At 36.1% G+C, this 21,876-nt stretch overlaps 1 protein-coding gene across 1 annotated transcript; it reads left to right on the forward strand.

Annotated features, from left to right (window-relative positions):
- Positions 1-496: 496 nt before the first annotated feature.
- LOC128992208 (protein obstructor-E-like) lies at positions 497-19,273 on the forward strand. The gene is made up of 5 exons (XM_054415672.1): positions 497-628; positions 11,889-12,107; positions 12,839-13,033; positions 14,042-14,252; positions 19,089-19,273. Exons 1-5 carry the CDS (start codon positions 586-588, stop codon positions 19,105-19,107), a joined length of 687 nt encoding a protein of 228 aa, XP_054271647.1. The 5' UTR covers positions 497-585; the 3' UTR covers positions 19,108-19,273.
- The last annotated feature ends 2,603 nt before the right edge of the window (positions 19,274-21,876 follow it).

The following is a 21,876-nucleotide window of genomic DNA, read 5'->3' on the forward strand; positions in this document are numbered from 1 at the left end:
GTAAAGAACCTTCACTTAAACTGTTTAATTAACGCGTCAATAAAAATACTTTTTGAAGCATAAAATATATACGAGTGTATGCTTAATTCCTAATTAAACAATTCTCGTGTTATTAATAACTATCCTTATATAGTATTTTATTATATTTAGCCATGGTAATTATCTCTTTCCAATTAGGAAAGCTTAGAAAGGTTTTTTCTAATTGATCCACACACCAATCTAGCTACAAAAAGTCTTTGAGCAACAAAATTAATCTAAACCCCAAAATAACGGTTAAAAATTCAAAATCCATTAACTGTAGTCTCTGGCCCCCTACATGGTCTAATCTCTTCCTTACAGAAACTCAAACTTTCTCATACAACAAAATAACCAATAAACATCAAATTCCTAGATTCCAAAGGATTAACACTTCAATTAGCAAACTCCAGACAACCTGAACCACAATTATCCTGAATAACTGGGTCGTAGCGGCTTATGTAAGTGAGTGGATATGTCTTAGGAGTAATTAACAACTCAACCGCAGTGGTGCGCCACCGTCGCAGACCGTCTAGACCGACTCCAGTACATCCAGTTCCAGCTATAGCCATGGTGTCTGTCTTTGTCGTCACGGCGCTCCTAGTAGCCTCCGGTAAGTCTTATCAGTTGACCTTGAGTTGTCCTTGTTTTCCACCTAAACCCCTGGAGGGAGATGAAGATGTGGGTGTTTGAGAGGTTAGAGTGTGGTGGTGGTTTTTACTTGGTTTGATTTCTTTATGTTTACTAACACAACTTTTAATAAAGGTTTAATGGTAAAGGACACGTATGGTACGTAAATAAAATTGATATTAACAATACCACTGGGATAAATAGACATCTCATCTGTGAATCAGCTGTAGCCAATGATTAATCTTTGGTTACTGATATAACAGTACAAAAGTCAATGTTTCATTCGATTAGCACTTAATTCAACAAGTTTCTCATATGTACTACTATCAAAACTGCACTTCTCTAATTCTTGATAATAATTTTCACTTATGCAGGTTATTTTTTTTTCAAACGCAACCCAAATTGGAACTACCGTGAGACACTTAATGACAAAACAAGCCCATACGTTGGTAACCCTGTTTCTTTTTTTACCAATCAGCTGATGTAAATTGTTGTATATTTATCTATGAGGTTTAGTGTTATTGGGAACGTATTGTAAATATAGGACACGATGAGAACATGGTGTTTTCGCAATTTCAAAGGGTATAACTCCTAGAAGAATGTGTTAAAAGTAAATAATTGGTTTTATGTCAAGAAAGTTTGAAATAATGTTTTTATGACCTACACATCAACAAATAGACTGATCAAAGAATTGAGGAAACCGGATCTGTAGAAAACGTAATTTCAAATGTCAAAAAAGATCATATAAGTTATTAAAAATCCAAATAAATTTCAAGAAACCAAATTTGAGAAATGGTGATGATTGCAATTTTATGTTATAATATGTTCCTTGATAGTTTATACAATAAAGTTAAGTCAGTTTATCACTGGTTTGTGTTGACTACAAAAGGTTCCAGTTTCCTATCACCTTAAGGAGTCCGGATTCCTCTCCGTGTCGTTCTGTTCACAGAATAACAATTTAACCACATTTCGTCATCGTCTACACTATCCTTTAAACCTTAATAGGAGTAATTTTATTCAGTGGTGAAGTTCTTCAACAGAATAAGTATGTTTACGAACCCTATGAATTTAGTTATTATGAGGCTTGAAACAAAAAAAATCTGCACGCTTGATGTAGTTCCAATTTGAGGTAAAAATACTATACATTTATGGTATGACAGATTCATAGCACAAAAGTACGCAATGCTAGTAGTCAGTGTGCTGAATTTCAGTCCTTTAGAAAGGATTGGACCCACCAATAGCTTTGCTATACTTTACTCCTATACAGTTAAAACAATTATAATTTGGTCTATGTACCGGTGAGTAGTATACTAGTATTAAACCATCTGCTGCAGATGGTCAAATGAAATCTTTCCTAATAATTACAATTCACTTATCTTTTGTTAAAAAGTTGGTTATACAAAAATAGGTATTTTGCATCAGCACACTGTTTTAATTCATCTGAATTCATTTTCCTTCTCACAACTAGCTGCAGCCCAAGAAAGTGTGGTCGATGTATGCTACAGTTAATTAAAATAATAGATTGAAATGCACATTTAACGACGCTTGATGCACATAGTCGACGCTTTTGCATCAATACAGTATTTGTTTGTGATAACCACTTCCAACATTGCCAAATATTTTGTTGTCAAAGCAAACTAACAATTATTTTACCCTCGTTTAAGAATCAGATTGTTTTGACGGCCTTCTATTGGCACCTAAGGATTGTTTACAGATCTAACCTCTCTTATTACCCAGAATGCCCTATAATGTCCACAATACCCACAATGCCCTCTAATGTCACGTGACATTTATGTACTGTATCGGACAACGGTCAAGTAGTTGACCTTGCTGTAACCTTCCTGAATGCCTGATTCTTTGACCTTTAAGTATGCTGTAATTACTAGCGTTTCAAATCTAACAGATTTATCTTGACCGTTAAAATTGCCTAACTACTTCTTGGAGTAAATGTAAACATTTATAGAGAAGGAAACATAACAAATCACTTTTACACTTCTAATTGACTGTATAATGTTTTCAACAGTCAGTAATTAATATTCTCTGTTGTAAGATAAATATACAAAGTAACGGTTTATTATCAAAAGTTATCTCTATCATGTTGCATTTACTGCTTATTCAATTAAAGCACAACATGCACCACCGTTTTATTTTTAGGTACAGTATAACATTTATTTCACACTACTACACATAATGTTTGGTGTAAATTTATTATTATCTTCCTAAACGATACAAATCTAATTTGTTTATCGTTCTATTTTTCGTTTGATAAGTTTCAATTGATTTTAAAATCAATGATGATATCACTAAAACGAACGTATGAGATATGAAAAAAAACTATTAATTTATTGTTATTACAAAAACTATTTAAGCATTTCGTATTGCAAACAAACATTTTCTCATGATGAGAGTCTCAGGGTCATTTAATTTCAGCAAATATTTATTAAATCTAATCCGTAATAGTGTAGTGACCGTAATACACAAACAGTTGACATAAACCATTTTTCATCACCCAGTATTCAAAAGTAAAGTATCGAAAATAGCCCATTTCCATACAGCTGAGATCTTCGAAAATCGTTAATTACACCAAAAACAAATAGTGATCAGCTGACTTTTTCTGACATAAACATTACTTTCGCTACACAAACAATACTTTGCCATCAACAAAGTTACAACTGAAGTTCCCGGTTATAAATAACCATTGTGATTTATGTATTTGTTTTGCAGTTTTTGATATTCAATCAGCTGAATTTTACACTAAAATTAATGTATAGCCGTATTGTTATGTGTTTAGATTAGAAATATCAGATGATTTTTTTAAAGTTTGATGAAGTCGTTTCTTTTTATCGTGATATAAAGTATCGTCCAAAAATCGTCACGAAAGGCCTATTTCGTAGCGAGAAAGTGTTTTACATGAGAGTCTATGTGAAATATACTATTAAAATGTTACTGTCAGTTAATTGGACTCTCTAATACGAAAATGAGATTTTTTTTTGACGATACAGGCTTCGTTAAACTACAGGGTGTTATGAGTTTGTATAGTGTAAGTAAGACGATATGACTTATTCAATATGATTGATCGTTTTGTTTACGGAAGGTGAAGATAACAGGTGTCAGATTGTAAAAGACCTTCATCATGAATGAAACTGATAAAATCGGATATCATAGAGACGTTAGCAACTCTGCCAAGGCTAGTTCATATTAGGGCTTAAACTATTTTACATTTTAACTGGGAATAGGGAAAAATTATCATTGCATGGTAACTGTTACCAACTGTATGTATTTCAACAAATCTGTGATCAAAATTATGTATGATATAGATGGGCCGGCTCTCACTTATCTTCCATTAGAGAGAGCATAGTTCTTTGTGCCAAACATAGATTGTGATAGTTTACAAAAATAGTTCCGTATTTTGTTGATACTGAGTTAGCTTACGTTCCATAAAAGGTGCTATAGCTTACGATAGGTCCTATCAGTTTGACAGGCCATGCTGCAGCACTGGCAGCGCAACACTACGTCACAGTGGTGGATAGATGTACTAAAATCTTACCATTAAAATCACACAAACAGCCAGCTTGTTTATTTACCTAAAACATATGGGAATGGCGATGACAATGAATTTGTCAATGAAATCTATCCACTAGTGTGACGTCATGGATCCTGTAGCGTGGTCTGTTTTTATAGTGTGGTTTGACCCGGTAAAAAAGTTCACAAAGTCGATAGAAAGAATTAAATTTACATGAGCACAATCTGCCAGTGGCTCACAGAAAAAGAAGAAGTTTTAGAAAAAAACAAGTTTTAGTCCGAAAGAAATTGACGATTTTCATACATTACAGTGTTTGAATAATATTTTTCGCATATTAAGTTTGGGAAAATATATAAGATATCAACTCTTATGTGTTGCAAGATTGGTAAGTAATTTGTAATGTTGGGTAATCGCAAATAGTGAGTTTGAGTTGAAAATCGATGATTGTTTAGATCTCAGTTTTTAATGGACTTTTACGAACATTGAAGTAATTTATTCAGTTTTTCTTATACAGTTCAGGTATAGTAAAGTAACATTTAAGGCAACAACTGTCAGTTTAGTCCGCTACATTGTCGAGTGACCGGGAAAGGTGTGGGGGTGTTACGCAAGTAAATGAGGTGACCGCCGCCGTTGCTGCTAAATTCTATACCTCTTGGCTAATCTTGTCCACTTCACTTTCATATCGCCATATCAACTCTTTCTTACTTGGGCACCTCAAGGTCTTGTAAGCTTAATTGCTGAGCTGGTTGGTCATTTGAAAGGTTTAAAAGGGTTGCATTATATTAAATTAGTTTTCAATCATAAATTATTTTATTGCAACAATTAATCACTGATTCAATAGTATAATGAAATTTCTGTCAAAGTTTTGAATAGTAATCACATACAGCCTTCAGGTAAGTGAGACCAAGAACATGGCAAGACTAGTATGGATAATGGACAGCTTCAGAAAACAAACTAGCTGAAAACATTATTGTTAGCATAATCAATTATGATGGGAATGCCACCTAGGTATTTTAAGTTAACCCAAATATGGATGAGGAATGAATGTAGAATGAAATGTGATGATCCTTGTAGCTTTGTTACTGACCAAGATCAGCTGTTTCATTAGCCAGGATCATTTATTTAAAGCCCAATGATAAGGGACAGCTGGGTCCAGATTCTAACTGCCAAAAAGCTACTGACCTTTCTCAGAATTGATACGGCAAACTTTTAACTGTTGGTCTAGTACTACAACCTCTCAGCTGTTAGGGTAGCCGGCCAACAATAGGATAGATATAATCCACAACAAAAATTATTTATGCAAAATAAAAATCTGATAACTCAGAATATGACTTTTTTGTTTGCAGTTGTATAGCTTTTTGTAGCCATAATTGAGGCTGTAGGTGCTAAGACGAGATGAGCCCTATAGATGAGATTTGCTAGTTCGCTTCCTTATATCTTTCAGTATAATCTTTGATCACTTGGAATAGTGTATTTCAGTTTGTTTGGTTTGACTCTTAAAGTCAGCTGGTGTCACCAGACCCTTTAAGCATAGAAGATTGCCAACACAGACAGCCAAACATAACCTCTAAACTTAAACAGCGATTAGGTATCTCAAAACATCAGTTTTCGAGATAGGCCCGTTTAGCAGCTACAGCCTCGTACTCTAGAAAAGTGTAAAGGTGTGAAAACTTATAACTGCGTGCTCTTTAATGTCCAATAAGAACCCCAATGAACAGGTTGGTTCAGTAAAAGAATACATCACCAAGCGATGCATGATTACGATACCTTTAATACGTTTAGTCAGCAAAGGGGTGGTTACTAGTGTCTCTTTGGTGCAAGAGGGTAGGTTCGAACTCTTGTCTCATCCGTAAAAGATTTTAGGTACCTTACTTGGACCACCTCCCTTTAAACGTGTGAACATTTTGATTATAAATGCCACCAGGTTTGACAGCAGAAAATATCGTTTAACTACAGCAATGCAACGTTTGTAGTCACTAACTGCAAGTGTTAAGTGTCTTTGGCCACTTTGACCAACTTGAGGCAGCGCTAGGTACAAATAACATGGTAGATACTTGAACTGTGAGACCCAGTCACATAGCAAGCAGGCCAAGGGCGGAGTACAGTATCATTATCAGCTTATTACATCACCTCTGTGGCTTAAAGGAGATCATATCTGAGATCCCAAGATTGAAAGCTTGGGTTTGCTATAAATTCACATCTTAAATTTTGAATCAAATCCTGATGAAAACATAGCACAGGGTAGAGTATATCACACCTTACAGTAAAATCCAGAATTTGATTAACGAAGAAGACGAAATTGAGGCCTAATCGTTGCTCTGAATTCTTGATTGTTTGTTTGATGAACGGGTTTTTTGAGTCGTCTGGAGAAAGCCAGTAATCCAAGTAAAAATCAATTTACACTTTTGTGGACATCTTTAGCGTGAGCTTACCCAAGTGTAATTGACTCATAGCTTTAATTTATTGATCCAAAGAACTTCTTGACTGAATCATAGCTTCAAATTTAAGAATCCAAACTTCATCAGAACTTCATAGTGTCTACTGGTATGAGAACCAGTGTTTTCCATAAATTATCTGCAAATTCAACAGTTAATCTAGCCATCTAGGATGCCGAAGACATAAATTCAGCTGGAATCAGGGCGTTTGAGGAATATTAGCAGGTTGATATTAATGATTTGACATGAGGACTGCTATTTTCTATCAGCCCCCCATTCACATTTCTTGTCTTAGGAAATCTATTTTCTGCAGGGCGGTCGAGTAGTAATAAGAGGGTAAAAAGAGTAAAGTTATTTTTGACAACAGCTTTCTTACACTCTTAGATGGTCATTCAAGTATGGTTTATTTTTAAAAAAATTGCTAAGCCAAAGGCTGTGGCGTTGGTGTGTGGCAAGGTCGCGCCGGCCTAATACCAAGGTTATAACAGTAACTGTGTAAACATAACGTTTCCGCAGAAGCTCCATTATGAATGCAACAGCTGTTTAGGTAGGCCTGGGCTGCGACGTTGCCAAGTCTCGCCGCGGCCTTGTATCAGAGGAGGCGATGGTGGTCTATGATGAGATGTCTACTTCAAAATCCATGTCAATGGAGGCACTATGGCCCTACTGTAAGCAGGCCATCTCCATAGTTACAGGCTATAGTAGGTTGTTCGGAAGCCGACCAGCGAAAGTGACCGGGGTCAAGGTGTGAGGGAGTGACAGAGTAACAACTACTCTCGATTTCTACTCGACTTTAGCACTTCGCTTCACTCCACTCTAGTTGGTCCAGATTCGACTCACTTTCTGGCGCGGGAAAAACATTGGGAACGTCAAAGAAACGCTGCGGCTTCAAATTTCTTTCTGATAGAAACGTTTGAAACTAGAGAAATGCACGTCGTTAACATTAATCTAGTCTTGTTTGGAATATTCCTCTAAAAAACCCTCAACAGCAGACCAATTTATTGGTTGTAATATTGTACTAGAAATTCATTGGCCCAAAAGATTATAACCCTCTTTTTGGATATAATGTAACAGGGGTGTATATTTATAAAAATTCTCAATATAAATAAGTTGTGATAAAAAATTTTATGATATTTTAGGCACCCATAATGTAATATAAGTAAAACCCAGGAAAGGGCAATCATTAATCAATGTGATTAATGATTTTCCGTATACTTTGTCGTTTCTCATAAACTAAACCTACCAAACAAATTTTTTCGAAATAAGAACGAAACTATTACTTAAGTATCTACTCTTATTTAGCAGGATAATATTTGAATTTCGTATTTTCAAGCCTTTTTCATCAGATTTTAGCTGATTTCTAAAACTTTCTCGTTGTTGGACGTCTTCTGTTAAATGATTTTCTCACAAAATAAATAATAAATTATATGTTGTAAAAGACCAAAAGCCAATACAATTTTCCAGTGTCAATATCATCTTCTACGTGTTATTTCATCGATGCTTATGTCGTTTCAATTCAACAATCAATCATATGATCAACAATAACACAGCTGGAGATACTTCTATGTAGCTCTAGCGTCACGTCGATGATGAGTTATGAAAGGTGTGACGTTAGGCTTATATCACGCGTTATACAATGTAATAAATCACGATATTCCAGGTTTCCGGTGAAAGGGGGTCAGCTACGGCGACTTGTCGGATGTCATTTACTGCCATTTTTATAGGTTATGATTATCCAGGAATACGAACATTTTACGTTGAACGTAGTTTTTGTTACGCACGTTAACAGTTATATTTTCAAGCTCAATAATTGATAATCATTTAAACGTTACATATAATCCAAAATGTAGCAAGATAAAAATGTACCACGAGCTAAACAGAATGAAAGCGATATCAATTATTTAATGTGGGGAAGTCACTAGGTGTGTATTTTAATCCAACTATGGGTGAAGGATGAGTGGCGTGATCTTGTAGCCTTGTTAGTGATTAAGGCCGACATGTTCCTTAGACACAGCTGTCAATTAATAGCCCATACAGCCAATGTCAACTAAGGGACCTACAGTTTATAGTGGAATTCGAACCACATTTTTTTCTCGTAATAAACTAATTGGTCTAATTATCAGGGTAGTACTGCGGATAGTGGCAGTACTCACTATTTCGGACGTTAATACACACCAGGGAGCATCGAATCCACAGTGCATAGCTATAAATATCCACAATTCCAACAAGATTATATTTCTTTACATCAATCATTGAAAATATCATTGATTTTCGGATACAAGTTCAGACATTTAATTCCATACGGTCCAGTTTAGTGAAATCTATTACTGTTTTACAGTTTATTGTAGTTTATACGATGTACAATAAGATATACCCTTAAACTTAGTTAAAAATTTAATGTTTCCAAAAAAACAGCAATTGACAACAGCAAAATCCGAGACTCTATCCCAACTTTAGGGTACAACTCTAATTCGAGAAAGGAAAGTAAAGTTATATCAATAGTAAAAGCAAATCAATTCCCATTTAAGGCAGTTTGTCAGCTGTTTACATTGCATAACAGCAACAATGAGGCCAAAATAATCGATTTAATTATTTAGGGCAAAGCACTTTCTCTCGACCTTTTGATGGCGTTGACATTTCTGCCTTGCCTCATACATCGGTGTGAATTTTTTGTTTAGCTGTGAGACGTGTATGATATCTTGTAAAACACACTTTTGGCCATTAAAAAATCATATTTGTTCCGTTACAGGCATAGAAATCGGTTGAGATTATTATAATGTTTTTGATAGTTTCATTATAGAAAAACCACGAAGTATTGTTGATTTATGGAGGTACTAGTCATAGCTATGAAAATAATTAGCTTAAAATAAATATAACTAAATCATCATGAAGTAAAAATATAAACTAGTGTGAAGATATAAAAGTGTTGTAGCTTCCGTAAGTAAAAAATGATTCAGATAGGTAGTGTAAGTAGTGATCAGTAGTTAGTTATTGTATTAGAGCTACATACATAGTGACAAACAATCCCAGGTCTGTGTCCAACAGAGTAGAGAAGTTTTTTAGTGAGTAGTCTGATCCTCTGAGGAGTCTCCCACTGCGTAATAGTTATTTGTGCAACTAGTGAGAAAAGTGAGCAATTGACTCACTCGAGAGAAATCCTTACTCACGAGCCGTAGGCGAGTGAGGAATGGTTTCTCGAGTGAGGCAATTGTACTTTGAACTCGAGTTGCACATTATACTTTTCCTACAGTTACCATAAAACAAATAAATTTGTGTAGAACCCTTATGAAAAAGTTTATATATGGCCATATAAAAATTTTTTTTATCTGGTTATATTTGGTTTTGGACCAAATATAAACAGATATGATCATATATGGAATCCTCCATATATGGAAATTTTTAAATAAAAATATATAAATAAATAAAAAAATTACAATTTAACATATTTTAACATTAAATAGTATAAACTATGCATTAAAACCATAATAAAAATTTTTAATTCGAAAATTTCAAAACAAAATTTTAAATTTGCCGATTGGGAATTGAACCCGGGACTCCAGCGTGGGAGTCTGCCCCTTTAACCACTACACCACAACCGCTTCATATCAAATGTCTTAACAACACCCATTACGAATAACAGAAGCTGTATTTGGTCTCGTAAAATAAGATTTTCTTAGACATTTTATGTCATTTGAAGAATGTTATTATTAATATAGCCTAACTACGGGACATAGATATTTGCGGCTGTTTGATAGGCAAATATAATTTTCTCTTTATTTAGGCCTACTACACTTGCAATTTTAAAATTATACGTCAGTTTTAAAGTTTGTTGCGTTATAATAAAATTGTACAATAGATGTATGTACAGGATTTTGTCATCTGGGTTAAAATCTGGATACTTTATTACTTTACTACTAATTACTTTAAATGAGAAATGCCTATTTTATCTGCCCCCCTACTGTACCACATTTCAACTCAATCAGTTCAGTAGTTTGTGCTTGCGAGAGCAACAAGAAAATACACAAACTCACAAACTTTAAGATGTATAATATTATATATATTAAAAGAAGTGTTTAGGAGTCCAGTTACAAAATCCAAATGTGGCAACAATTCCTTATAATAATTCCAGTTATTGTCAAAAACTCATTTATACATGAGCATAAATGGAAAATTATTATTCCGTATATGAGTAATTTAATTCCATACCTGGGAGTCATATATGGCCATATATAGACCATGATTCCATATATGGAGGATATTTATGGCCATATATGGGCAATAATTTCATATATAGAAAACATGTATGGCCATATATGGACAATCATTTCATATATAGAAAACATGTATGGCCATATATGGCCAATAATTCCATATATAGACTACATATATGACCATATATGGACACCACCATATATGGATACAACCACATCTGGCCATATCTGCTTCCATATATGGCCATATTAAACCATATATGGCTTTATAAAAACATATATGGAATTTTGATATAGCCATATATGGCCGGAAATTACTTTTTTATAGGGGAAACATAACCCATTTTTACACAGAAGTGAACTTTTAATATAACATTTTAATGTGAAGTGACAAATACAACAGTACAACAGCTGACCAGCTGATTTACAGCCAGTGCTGCGAACGTATTTCGCGCGCATACGACGTTGCCTGCATGTTACGCGCTCACTATTTCGTGCCTTCACGTTGCAAATCTGGAGTGAGACAAAGTAATTAGAGTGAGACTATGTTAACATTGTCTCACTGATGAGAGAATTGGCCACTTTGCTTTCTCGAATCAGTAAAAGAACATGTACATTGTTAGGTAACTGTAGGAAAATGTATGTAGGGGAGTGTTTTTCCTCACTCCCCTAAAAAAAGAAATAATGTAGTTGCAATAAGTTCAAAAGTGTCCATACCAAATTATTTGTAGAAATTCCAGTCATTAAGGGTATACAGTGTCAATTTTCATTAATAAAATAAATTAAAATTTAGTTAAACACACCCAAAAACAGCAATACAGACTAATATGGACGGTATTCGTCAGCAGATTCCGTAGCAATAACCAGGGTGGTATATGTTTTGGTGAATATAGTTTTCATATAGCACATTCCGTATTGCATGGGTTGAATCATGTAGCAACCATCTGTTTATCGGAAAAGAAAACACTTTTGACAGTCATTTGTGGCTTCCAAAAAATAAAATGTTGATCTGATTTGCAAGTTTATATATTTTTTTTCATTTTGTCCAGCTTTTACTAGCCTTGTTTCTTCCAGGTCACTGTCTGCCAGTCCTAGATGCCCCAGGATGCCCAGAGCAGTACGGAGTCCAGACCTACGAGCACCCAGAGGCTTGTGACCACTTCTTCAAGTGTACCAATGGAACTTTGACCTTGGAGCAGTGTGAGAATGGTCTCCTGTACGACGGCAAGGGCAACGTCCACAACCACTGCAACTACCACTGGGGAGTAGAGTGTGGAAACAGGAAGGCAGTTTGTGAGTAAACATTGTTCATTATTTTCATGGGCTTATGATGTGAGTTGATCAAATCATTAGAAATTTCACAGTATGATGCTGTAACAAAATAAAAGTCATTAAGCACTTCCTAGAATGATGCTATGGGACGATAAAGCCATTAAACATTTCATAGAATTGTTCTGTGACTATACAACTTTTCCTAGAATGGAGATATGACTGATAGATTGATGCTTATATGAAGGCAATAGAGATTTTCTAGATTGATCTAGTGAGTGGATAGATACATGAAACGTTTACTAGAATCATGTTGAATTATGCTAAAATTATGTTGAAAGCAGTATAATTTAAAGTTAAAGTAATCTCACATTTCATATTATTAGTAGCAGTGACATTTTTTCCCATACAATCTTGATAACAATACAAAAATTTAGCTTTATGTAAATTGTCTCATATGACAAGAGAAAAAACGTTTATTGCCAATCTTAGTACCCTTGCCAAGGTCGATATTTTGATTATTTTCCTGTAGTGGAGCCTCAAATACAATATTTCCTATGCCTTGGAGGTTCTTTACCATTCAAAAATGGATGTGGGTTCTTGATTTTACCTCAAAATTAACCATTAAAGATCATTATTTTCGAGGATAATGTTTTAGAAAAAAAATGCATGTCCAATTAAAAAACCCGCCTCGCCTAACAATTTGACTGTTGATTCACAAGCAGTAGTCTCAACCCCCTGTTTTTTTCAAACAGTGGTACCAGAGTCCTCACCAGGCTGTGAGTACAAGTTCGGTATCTACCCAGAGAGCTCCTCCTGCAGCACCAACTACATCAAATGCGAGCACGGGTACCCTTACCAGACACCCTGTGAGCCCGGCCTGGCCTACGACGACAAGACTCACTCCTGTAACTGGCCTGATATGCTGCTCGACCAATGCAACCCTGAGGGTATGTAAGGTATCTGGGGTGGGCAGGGAGAATAAAGGTGGAAAAGTCTTGCCTTTGAACAGCTAGTGGTCTTGCCACTTGGTGAATCATTAAGAAAGAAAGAGAAGAAGGATAGGAAAGGGCGTACTAAAAGATATCCATCGCAGGAATAAGTCACTATGAATCAAGAATTGGGGAACCCGGAATGGAATTTGAGATTAAGATTGTCTATTTTTTATCTTAGTTTATGATTTATATGTGACAACCAGTTTAGGTGTTCCAAACTTTTCTATTGGTTCTAAAACGTATGGAAGGAATTTGCAACTTATGGATTGTTAGTTCCAATTATGTCGTTATAATTCTCTCTAACTGTTAATCACCAGTGATTTTTCCAGAGGTCGATCCAGACTTTTGTCAAGCTTGCAAAAAGCAGAGTTAAATGGGAGTACAGTAGTGTAAAGGAGAATAACCGTAAAACATTTCTACATTCAATGTTGTTTTTCAACATGCAACATTGGAGCACACAACTCATACTTTCTTATAAAAATATCCATTTATTTTTGTGGCCCATTTAGGGTTAAAATGTAACCATAAGCATTTATTTATGGTATACTTTTTATAACCTACATACCATTGCAGAAATGACCATCATAAAGGTAGGTTTTGACGAAATCTACTATAACGATTTGGAATATTGCACATTTTAAGGACGAGAACTTATCAAATACAAGTATAACAAAAGAGGATGGTTGGTTTGTTACAAACCATTTTATCCCGGAACAAAACTTATCGAACCAACGTTAACTCAAAACTTATGGGTGTGTTGATATCATAGTAGTTAACATTTTGGAATGCCGTGCGGGATAACCGAGTTTGATGCTCAGCATACAAATTTTAAAAGGGCTCAGCCCCCTTTTCCCTTGAAGTTAGTTTGAGTTACTTAAAAAAATTCCACTACAGAGGACACACAAAATTATATTTTACAGTTGTGCTGATATTTTTATCTCACACAACTCTCCATGTCCACAGCCGTGCTCGGATTCAAGTGCCCAGACAAGGTCGACCCTCACTCTGTGGCAGCCAAGTTCTGGCCCTTCCCAAGGTTCGCTGTGCCCGGAGACTGTGAGCGTCTCATCACCTGTGTCAACGGCTACCCCCGACTGATCACCTGTGGAGACGGCAAGGTCTTTGACGAGTCCACCCTTACCTGCGAGGAGCCTGAGGACGCTAGGTCCAAGTGGTGAGTAGGGAAATAGTTCATAGAGAGTATGGTAGAAGAGAAGTGTTAATGGCTACCCCCGACTGATCACCTGCGGAGACGGCAAGGTCTTTGACGAGTCTACCCTTACCTGCGAGGAGCCTGAGGATGCTAGGTCCAAGTGGTGAGTAGGGAAATACCTCATAGAGAGTAGGGTAGAAGAGAAGTGTTAACGGCTACCCCCGACTGATCACCTGCGGCGACGGCAAGGTCTTTGACGAGTCTACCCTTACCTGCGAGGAGCCTGAGGATGCTAGGTCCAAGTGGTGAGTAGGGAAATACCTCATAGAGAGTAGGGTAGAAGAGAAGTGTTAACGGCTACCCCCGACTGATCACCTGCGGAGACGGCAAGGTCTTTGACGAGTCTACCCTTACCTGCGAGGAGCCTGAGGACGCTAGGTCCAAGTGGTGAGTAGGGAAATACCTCATAGAGAGTAGGGTAGAAGAGAAGTGTTAACGGCTACCCCCGACTGATCACCTGCGGAGACGGCAAGGTCTTTGACGAGTCTACCCTTACCTGCGAGGAGCCTGAGGATGCTAGGTCCAAGTGGTGAGTAGGGAAATACCTCATAGAGAGTAGGGTAGAAGAGAAGTGTTAACGGCTACCCCCGACTGATCACCTGCGGAGACGGCAAGGTCTTTGACGAGTCTACCCTTACCTGCGAGGAGCCTGAGGACGCTAGGTCCAAGTGGTGAGTAGGGAAATACCTCATAGAGAGTAGGGTAGAAGAGAAGTGTTAACGGCTACCCCCGACTGATCACCTGCGGAGACGGCAAGGTCTTTGACGAGTCTACCCTTACCTGCGAGGAGCCTGAGGACGCTAGGTCCAAGTGGTGAGTAGGGAAATACCTCATAGAGAGTAGGGTAGAAGAGAAGTGTTAACGGCTACCCCCGACTGATCACCTGCGGAGACGGCAAGGTCTTTGACGAGTCTACCCTTACCTGTGAGGAGCCTGAGGATGCTAGGTCCAAGTGGTGAGTAGGGAAATACCTCATAGAGAGTAGGGTAGAAGAGAAGTGTTAACGGCTACCCCCGACTGATCACCTGCGGAGACGGCAAGGTCTTTGACGAGTCTACCCTTACCTGCGAGGAGCCTGAGGACGCTAGGTCCAAGTGGTGAGTAGAGAAATAGTTCATAGAGGGGAGGGTAGAAGAGAAGTGTTTACGGCTACCCCCGACTGATCACCTGCGGAGACGGCAAGGTCTTTGACGAGTCTACCCTTACCTGTGAGGAACCTGAGGACGCTAGGTCCAAGTGGTGAGTAGAGGGTTTGTAGAGTAGGGCTGAAAGTGAGTAACTGTGGATCATAAAGATGAAGGAATTGCTAAGTAACTGGGTAAAGTCTTTAGTCCGGTTTATGAGATATGGAGCTCAAACTAAAAGCCATTGGGGCAGAGCTCTGATGGAATTTCTTGAAAACCTTTCTTATTCACCAAGAGATTGGTTGGAACCTCTATGCCAATTTCGGAGTTTTATGGCTTGTAAGTTTTGAGATATAGTGATCAGTTAGTCAGTGAGTGATATTTGAATTTTATTAGGATACATTTGGAATGTAGCTGTGTGCGTTCCTAGTAGGCCAGGTTAACGTTTTGAAATTGTTATTAAACATTGTCTAGACAAGAAAAAAGTTAGGTATACAAGTAACCTAGAAAGACCTTGATTTAGGTAAGAGAAGTAGAATGATAACTGTTTTAAGTTTTTACATTGGAATTGAGATATCTATATAAATAAAATTAGAGTTTTGTCTGTACATTGCTTAGAATAATGAACTTTTTGGTTATTTTTACATTTCATAGGTCAGAGAAACCGAATCAAACCTTATCTCAATTTCTGTCTGTCTGTCTGTCTGTCTGTCTGTCTGTCTGTCTATCTGTCATTCTCTTGGTAACGCTAAAATACGCACTTTATTACAACTACTCCTCAATAACTATAGCACTGTCCCGCCTGAAACTTATTTTCCAAATACTATACATATATGAGATGGTTTTAGACGTATTTCATCGAATATGAGACAGTTAGATATTTAACAGTAAACCCTTGAAAATCAAGTTTTTGTCGATTTTTGACGTGGAATTTCTGGAAGCCCATGTTAACCTTATGAGAAATGAAATTATTGAATCTTAACAGCTGTTTCAATTAAACAAGTTGGTTCTGTTCTGTGATGTTCAATAGCATTAAAGTTACAAGGATTACCAACAGGGTGCAGCACTAGCACTATTATTTCTTTTACATTTAAGACAACAGCTAATTTGCAACCTGGAGGCGAGTGAGCGTAGCGAACGAGCTAACCTGAAGGCAAGTGAGCGTAGCGAACGAGCTAACCTGAAGGAAAGTGAGCGCAGCGAACGAGCTCCAACATACAGGTGAGTGAGCGTAGCGAACGAACTTCAACCAGGACGTGATTGAGCCATGCAAACGAGATCAGATAGTAAAAATAAAAGTAAGCCTACCGTTATAGGATCGACCGGCAGACACAGAGGTAATTTAACCTTTTATTGATTGTCATACCGATCCGGAACAACAAAAAACAACATAAAATGAAGCTATGTATAATAGTTTGGCCAGCATATCTTAAAATATGCAAACCAACTGCTGTTCTTTATATAAGAAGGTTTCAACTGAATATTATAAGATCCCCGTGCGTAGAACGGGTACACAGCTAGTCTATATAAATAAAATTAGAGTTTTGTCTGTACATTGCTTAGAATAATGAACTTTTTGGTTATTTTTACATTTCATAGGTCAGAGAAACCGAATCAAACCTTATCTCAATTTCTGTCTGTCTGTCTGTCTGTCTGTCTGTCTGTCTGTCTATCTGTCATTCTCTTGGTAACGCTAAAATACGCACTTTATTACAACTACTCCTCAATAACTATAGCACTGTCCCGCCTGAAACTTATTTTCCAAATACTATACATATATGAGATGGTTTTAGACGTATTTCATCGAATATGAGACAGTTAGATATTTAACAGTAAACCCTTGAAAATCAAGTTTTTGTCGATTTTTGACGTGGAATTTCTGGAAGCCCATGTTAACCTTATGAGAAATGAAATTATTGAATCTTAACAGCTGTTTCAATTAAACAAGTTGGTTCTGTTCTGTGATGTTCAATAGCATTAAAGTTACAAGGATTACCAACAGGGTGCAGCACTAGCACTATTATTTCTTTTACATTTAAGACAACAGCTAATTTGCAACCTGGAGGCGAGTGAGCGTAGCGAACGAGCTAACCTGAAGGCAAGTGAGCGTAGCGAACGAGCTAACCTGAAGGAAAGTGAGCGCAGCGAACGAGCTCCAACATACAGGTGAGTGAGCGTAGCGAACGAACTTCAACCAGGACGTGATTGAGCCATGCAAACGAGATCAGATAGTAAAAATAAAAGTAAGCCTACCGTTATAGGATCGACCGGCAGACACAGAGGTAATTTAACCTTTTATTGATTGTCATACCGATCCGGAACAACAAAAAACAACATAAAATGAAGCTATGTATAATAGTTTGGCCAGCATATCTTAAAATATGCAAACCAACTGCTGTTCTTTATATAAGAAGGTTTCAACTGAATATTATAAGATCCCCGTGCGTAGAACGGGTACACAGCTAGTCTATATAAATAAAATTAGAGTTTTGTCTGTACATTGCTTAGAATAATGAACTTTTTGGTTATTTTTACATTTCATAGGTCAGAGAAACCGAATCAAACCTTATCTCAATTTCTGTCTGTCTGTCTGTCTGTCTGTCTGTCTGTCTGTCTATCTGTCATTCTCTTGGTAACGCTAAAATACGCACTTTATTACAACTACTCCTCAATAACTATAGCACTGTCCCGCCTGAAACTTATTTTCCAAATACTATACATATATGAGATGGTTTTAGACGTATTTCATCGAATATGAGACAGTTAGATATTTAACAGTAAACCCTTGAAAATCAAGTTTTTGTCGATTTTTGACGTGGAATTTCTGGAAGCCCATGTTAACCTTATGAGAAATGAAATTATTGAATCTTAACAGCTGTTTCAATTAAACAAGTTGGTTCTGTTCTGTGATGTTCAATAGCATTAAAGTTACAAGGATTACCAACAGGGTGCAGCACTAGCACTATTATTTCTTTTACATTTATGACAACAGCTAATTTGCAACCTGGAGGCGAGTGAGCGTAGCGAACGAGCTAACCTGAAGGCAAGTGAGCGTAGCGAACGAGCTAACCTGAAGGAAAGTGAGCGCAGCGAACGAGCTCCAACATACAGGTGAGTGAGCGTAGCGAACGAACTTCAACCAGGACGTGATTGAGCCATGCAAACGAGATCAGATAGTAAAAATAAAAGTAAGCCTACCGTTATAGGATCGACCGGCAGACACAGAGGTAATTTAACCTTTTATTGATTGTCATACCGATCCGGAACAACAAAAAACAACATAAAATGAAGCTATGTATAATAGTTTGGCCAGCATATCTTAAAATATGCAAACCAACTGCTGTTCTTTATATAAGAAGGTTTCAACTGAATATTATAAGATCCCCGTGCGTAGAACGGGTACACAGCTAGTTATGACTAAAAGGGAAGGGAGGGTCTTGAATTTATGAAGTTTATAAGTATATAATCGTTGGTAAAGTCCACATTAAAAATATGAGGCAAGATGGACTTTTAAATTATATCTTGGAACTAATGAAGAGTTTATGTCACGCTTAACAAAACTATATATCCCAATTATGTTTTTTAAGAAGAAGAATTAATTATCTTAGTGATTGTCAAAATACCTTTTACCCAACCAGTTTAAATGGACTATGATTTTTCTTCTCTGTTCCAGTGGTTTCGGCAAGAAGTAAATCAACGCAGAATAGGAAATAGCCTGGAATTGGAGAAAACTACATCAGAAGATCTAATACCTCCAAACAAGTCATGATATACATCAACATATCAAATAATATAAAAACTACCATGTAAATTGTTTATCACTGTAAATTGTACTATAAATAGTTGATGTGAATAGTTTATTAGCTTTTGAAACCCCTTTTAATGTAAAACGTATATTATATTTAGTTAATTCAATCATGATCAGATGTTTCTTGGAACAATTAACCTACCCTTCATGGTTATAACGATAACCATGCAATTGTTTATTTATTTGTATTATTTATACATATTTCACTAAAATTCACATGACTAAAAGAACATTAACATATTAAAATGATGATCTAAATAATATAGCCAGACATTGCTATACTATTATTCCATAACGGTCTTTAAAAGTTACCATAAAAAGGTGTTCATTTTAAAGTTGGAAATCAAATTTGATAAACAAGCCTAAAACAGATTATTTCACTGAGTTGACTAAAATAATATAATCGAATGAGTAATCTATGATAATATATAAGCTGAACCCAACCTTTACACATCTAATAGTAAGAGTTGAGATAATTTTAAAATCAATCCACAATGATCTTACCAACCCGAATGTATGAAAATACTCAAATATTATTTTATGTCAGATATTTCCCATTGATTTTGGATAATTTAATACTCATCCAATTCTATATCTTTAATATTGTTTCATTTTGTATTTCACATTGGGGTTCAGTGCACTAAAAACCAGTACACATACAATCCACCTAAGGCTTAGTGTTAATTTTTAAAATTGATCTATTTTACCTTATCTTCAAAGATCAACAACTCGACATAGATAACTTTAATCCCAAACATAAGAAAGCTATTTGATATACCACCATTGAACAGCAATCATTGTAAGTTTCAACAACGAAATCATGGAATTATACACAACAGATTTACTCCTTTACTGTTTCAAGATAAGAGAAAGAAAAAAAATTCTCGTAACAGACAAAGAAAACAAAAAGTTTAAGGAAGAACAGGTAAGAACAGGTTGAGATTTGACTTGTTAATTTGTATTAAAATACTACTCTGAGTTACAGCTAAATCGTCATATTTTTGAATCTGTATTTACATGTTCTTATTCGTAGCCTATGTATTTTAACTACATTGAAAGTGGATTTGGTAGAAATGCTCCTAGCTCGCAAAATATAGCTACAAAAACTATATATAGATATGTATGTCGTTATATTAGACGATGTATGATAGAACACGATATATAGAAACGTCTAATAGCTTTAGAACTCATATCTCTCCTAGTTTTGCACGAATTCTTGATTTCGTAACTGTTGAAACTCATTGTATATTCAGAACATTGTTAATAATATTTCTCACAGACCCAAACTGCTAGCTGTTAAAGCATTAATTGTCGAGTTTTATAATACTTAAATCAGGGCTATGTATGTTTTTTTTAAATATATTTCTTTGCATATTTATTGAAATTATATTAAACAAAGAAGGTGTGAAATCTTGACTAAATTAGGTCGTCAAATTACACGGCTAGTGCAAGAAGATATGTTTGACATATGACGACTGAAGAGAAGATTTGAAAACGGGGTTTTAACCCCGAAAATATAGTCTTCCACGACAATAGAGGACTGATTGACGACAGGTTAGTAATCTCATATAATGTCAATAAATCAATCCTGGAGGCAAATTATGTATAAAATATTTTAAAGAATGATTTTACACAGTAATTTTCCGCATTTTAAAGTAGTGATTCTAATGGGTGGTAGGACATTTGCAACATTTTTCTATGACTAAAAACTAAAAAGGAACCTAGATTTTTTCTGAATAGTTCTATCTCCACTGAGTCCTTTCTTTGCCGATTCTTATTCATTTGACAACAATACAGCCCTGAAAACAGATCAAAACAGTTTTATACAAACATAAAACCTAATGTTAAATCATTTCCCGAATAAGTTTCCCACAATACTTAACCATGTAGACAACAATGCAAATCAGCTGATCGGTACTGATTTAAGGAAGCAGGAATGGCAGCTTTTAAACTAATTTTGCCCCTAAAAAGTTATCTATATTTTTGTTACGTTTAAAATAAGTCACCCTTTCCAAAGATCCAAATATCAGGATACTATTTCGAATATTATTTGTGATCATGTGATCATCGATTATTGGATGTACTTACCAGTGGTGGAGTAAATATCTAAATATATTTTCTTCACAAGGCACCTATATAGAACCAGACTTCATACCTAATCTTCAGTTATCCATCAAATATAAGACAATGTCAATCATTGTGTGTACATTTTGACGTCATCCGGAAAACGTCGATTGATTGTGGGAGACCCTAAATCGAATTAAGGTCGAGGTACCAAAATGCAAGACAAACATGCAGAAATGGGGTCTCTTACCAGACGAAGAAAACATCTTGTGCGCGTGTGGTGCTGTTCAGGATCCTGGCCATCTGCTGATCTGCCCACGCCTAGACCAGTCTTGCACATTAGATGATCTTTTACATGCGAATGACAAAGCCATATCGGTAGCTAATTTTTGGAAAAGCGAAGTCTGATTTCCGGACATGGAAAGTGTACATTTTGTCACACCTAGAGTGAAGACATTTTTGGTTGAGAATGTAATTATTTTAACTTAATTCTTATTTAAGTTTTACTTAACCTGTCTGTACTTTTTCGACCGATCAAAACGTATTAAGCCAACCCCTATTTCCAGACAAAGGTAAGCAAAACTCAACC

This window comes from Macrosteles quadrilineatus, unplaced genomic scaffold, assembly GCF_028750875.1.
Source record: "Macrosteles quadrilineatus isolate MER2022 unplaced genomic scaffold, UCM_ALF_1.0 Scaffold_4__1_contigs__length_99947679, whole genome shotgun sequence".
Classification (NCBI taxonomy): domain Eukaryota; kingdom Metazoa; phylum Arthropoda; class Insecta; order Hemiptera; family Cicadellidae; genus Macrosteles; species Macrosteles quadrilineatus.

Coding starts and splice junctions, on each gene's coding strand:
- LOC128992208 (XM_054415672.1), top strand. CDS start 586: ATGGTGTCTGTCTTTGTCGTCACGGCGCTCCTAGTAGCCTCCG. Junction 629..11,888: donor GGCGCTCCTAGTAGCCTCCG/GTAAGTCTTATC, acceptor TGTTTCTTCCAG/GTCACTGTCTGCCAGTCCTA. Junction 12,108..12,838: donor TGGAAACAGGAAGGCAGTTT/GTGAGTAAACAT, acceptor TTTTTCAAACAG/TGGTACCAGAGTCCTCACCA.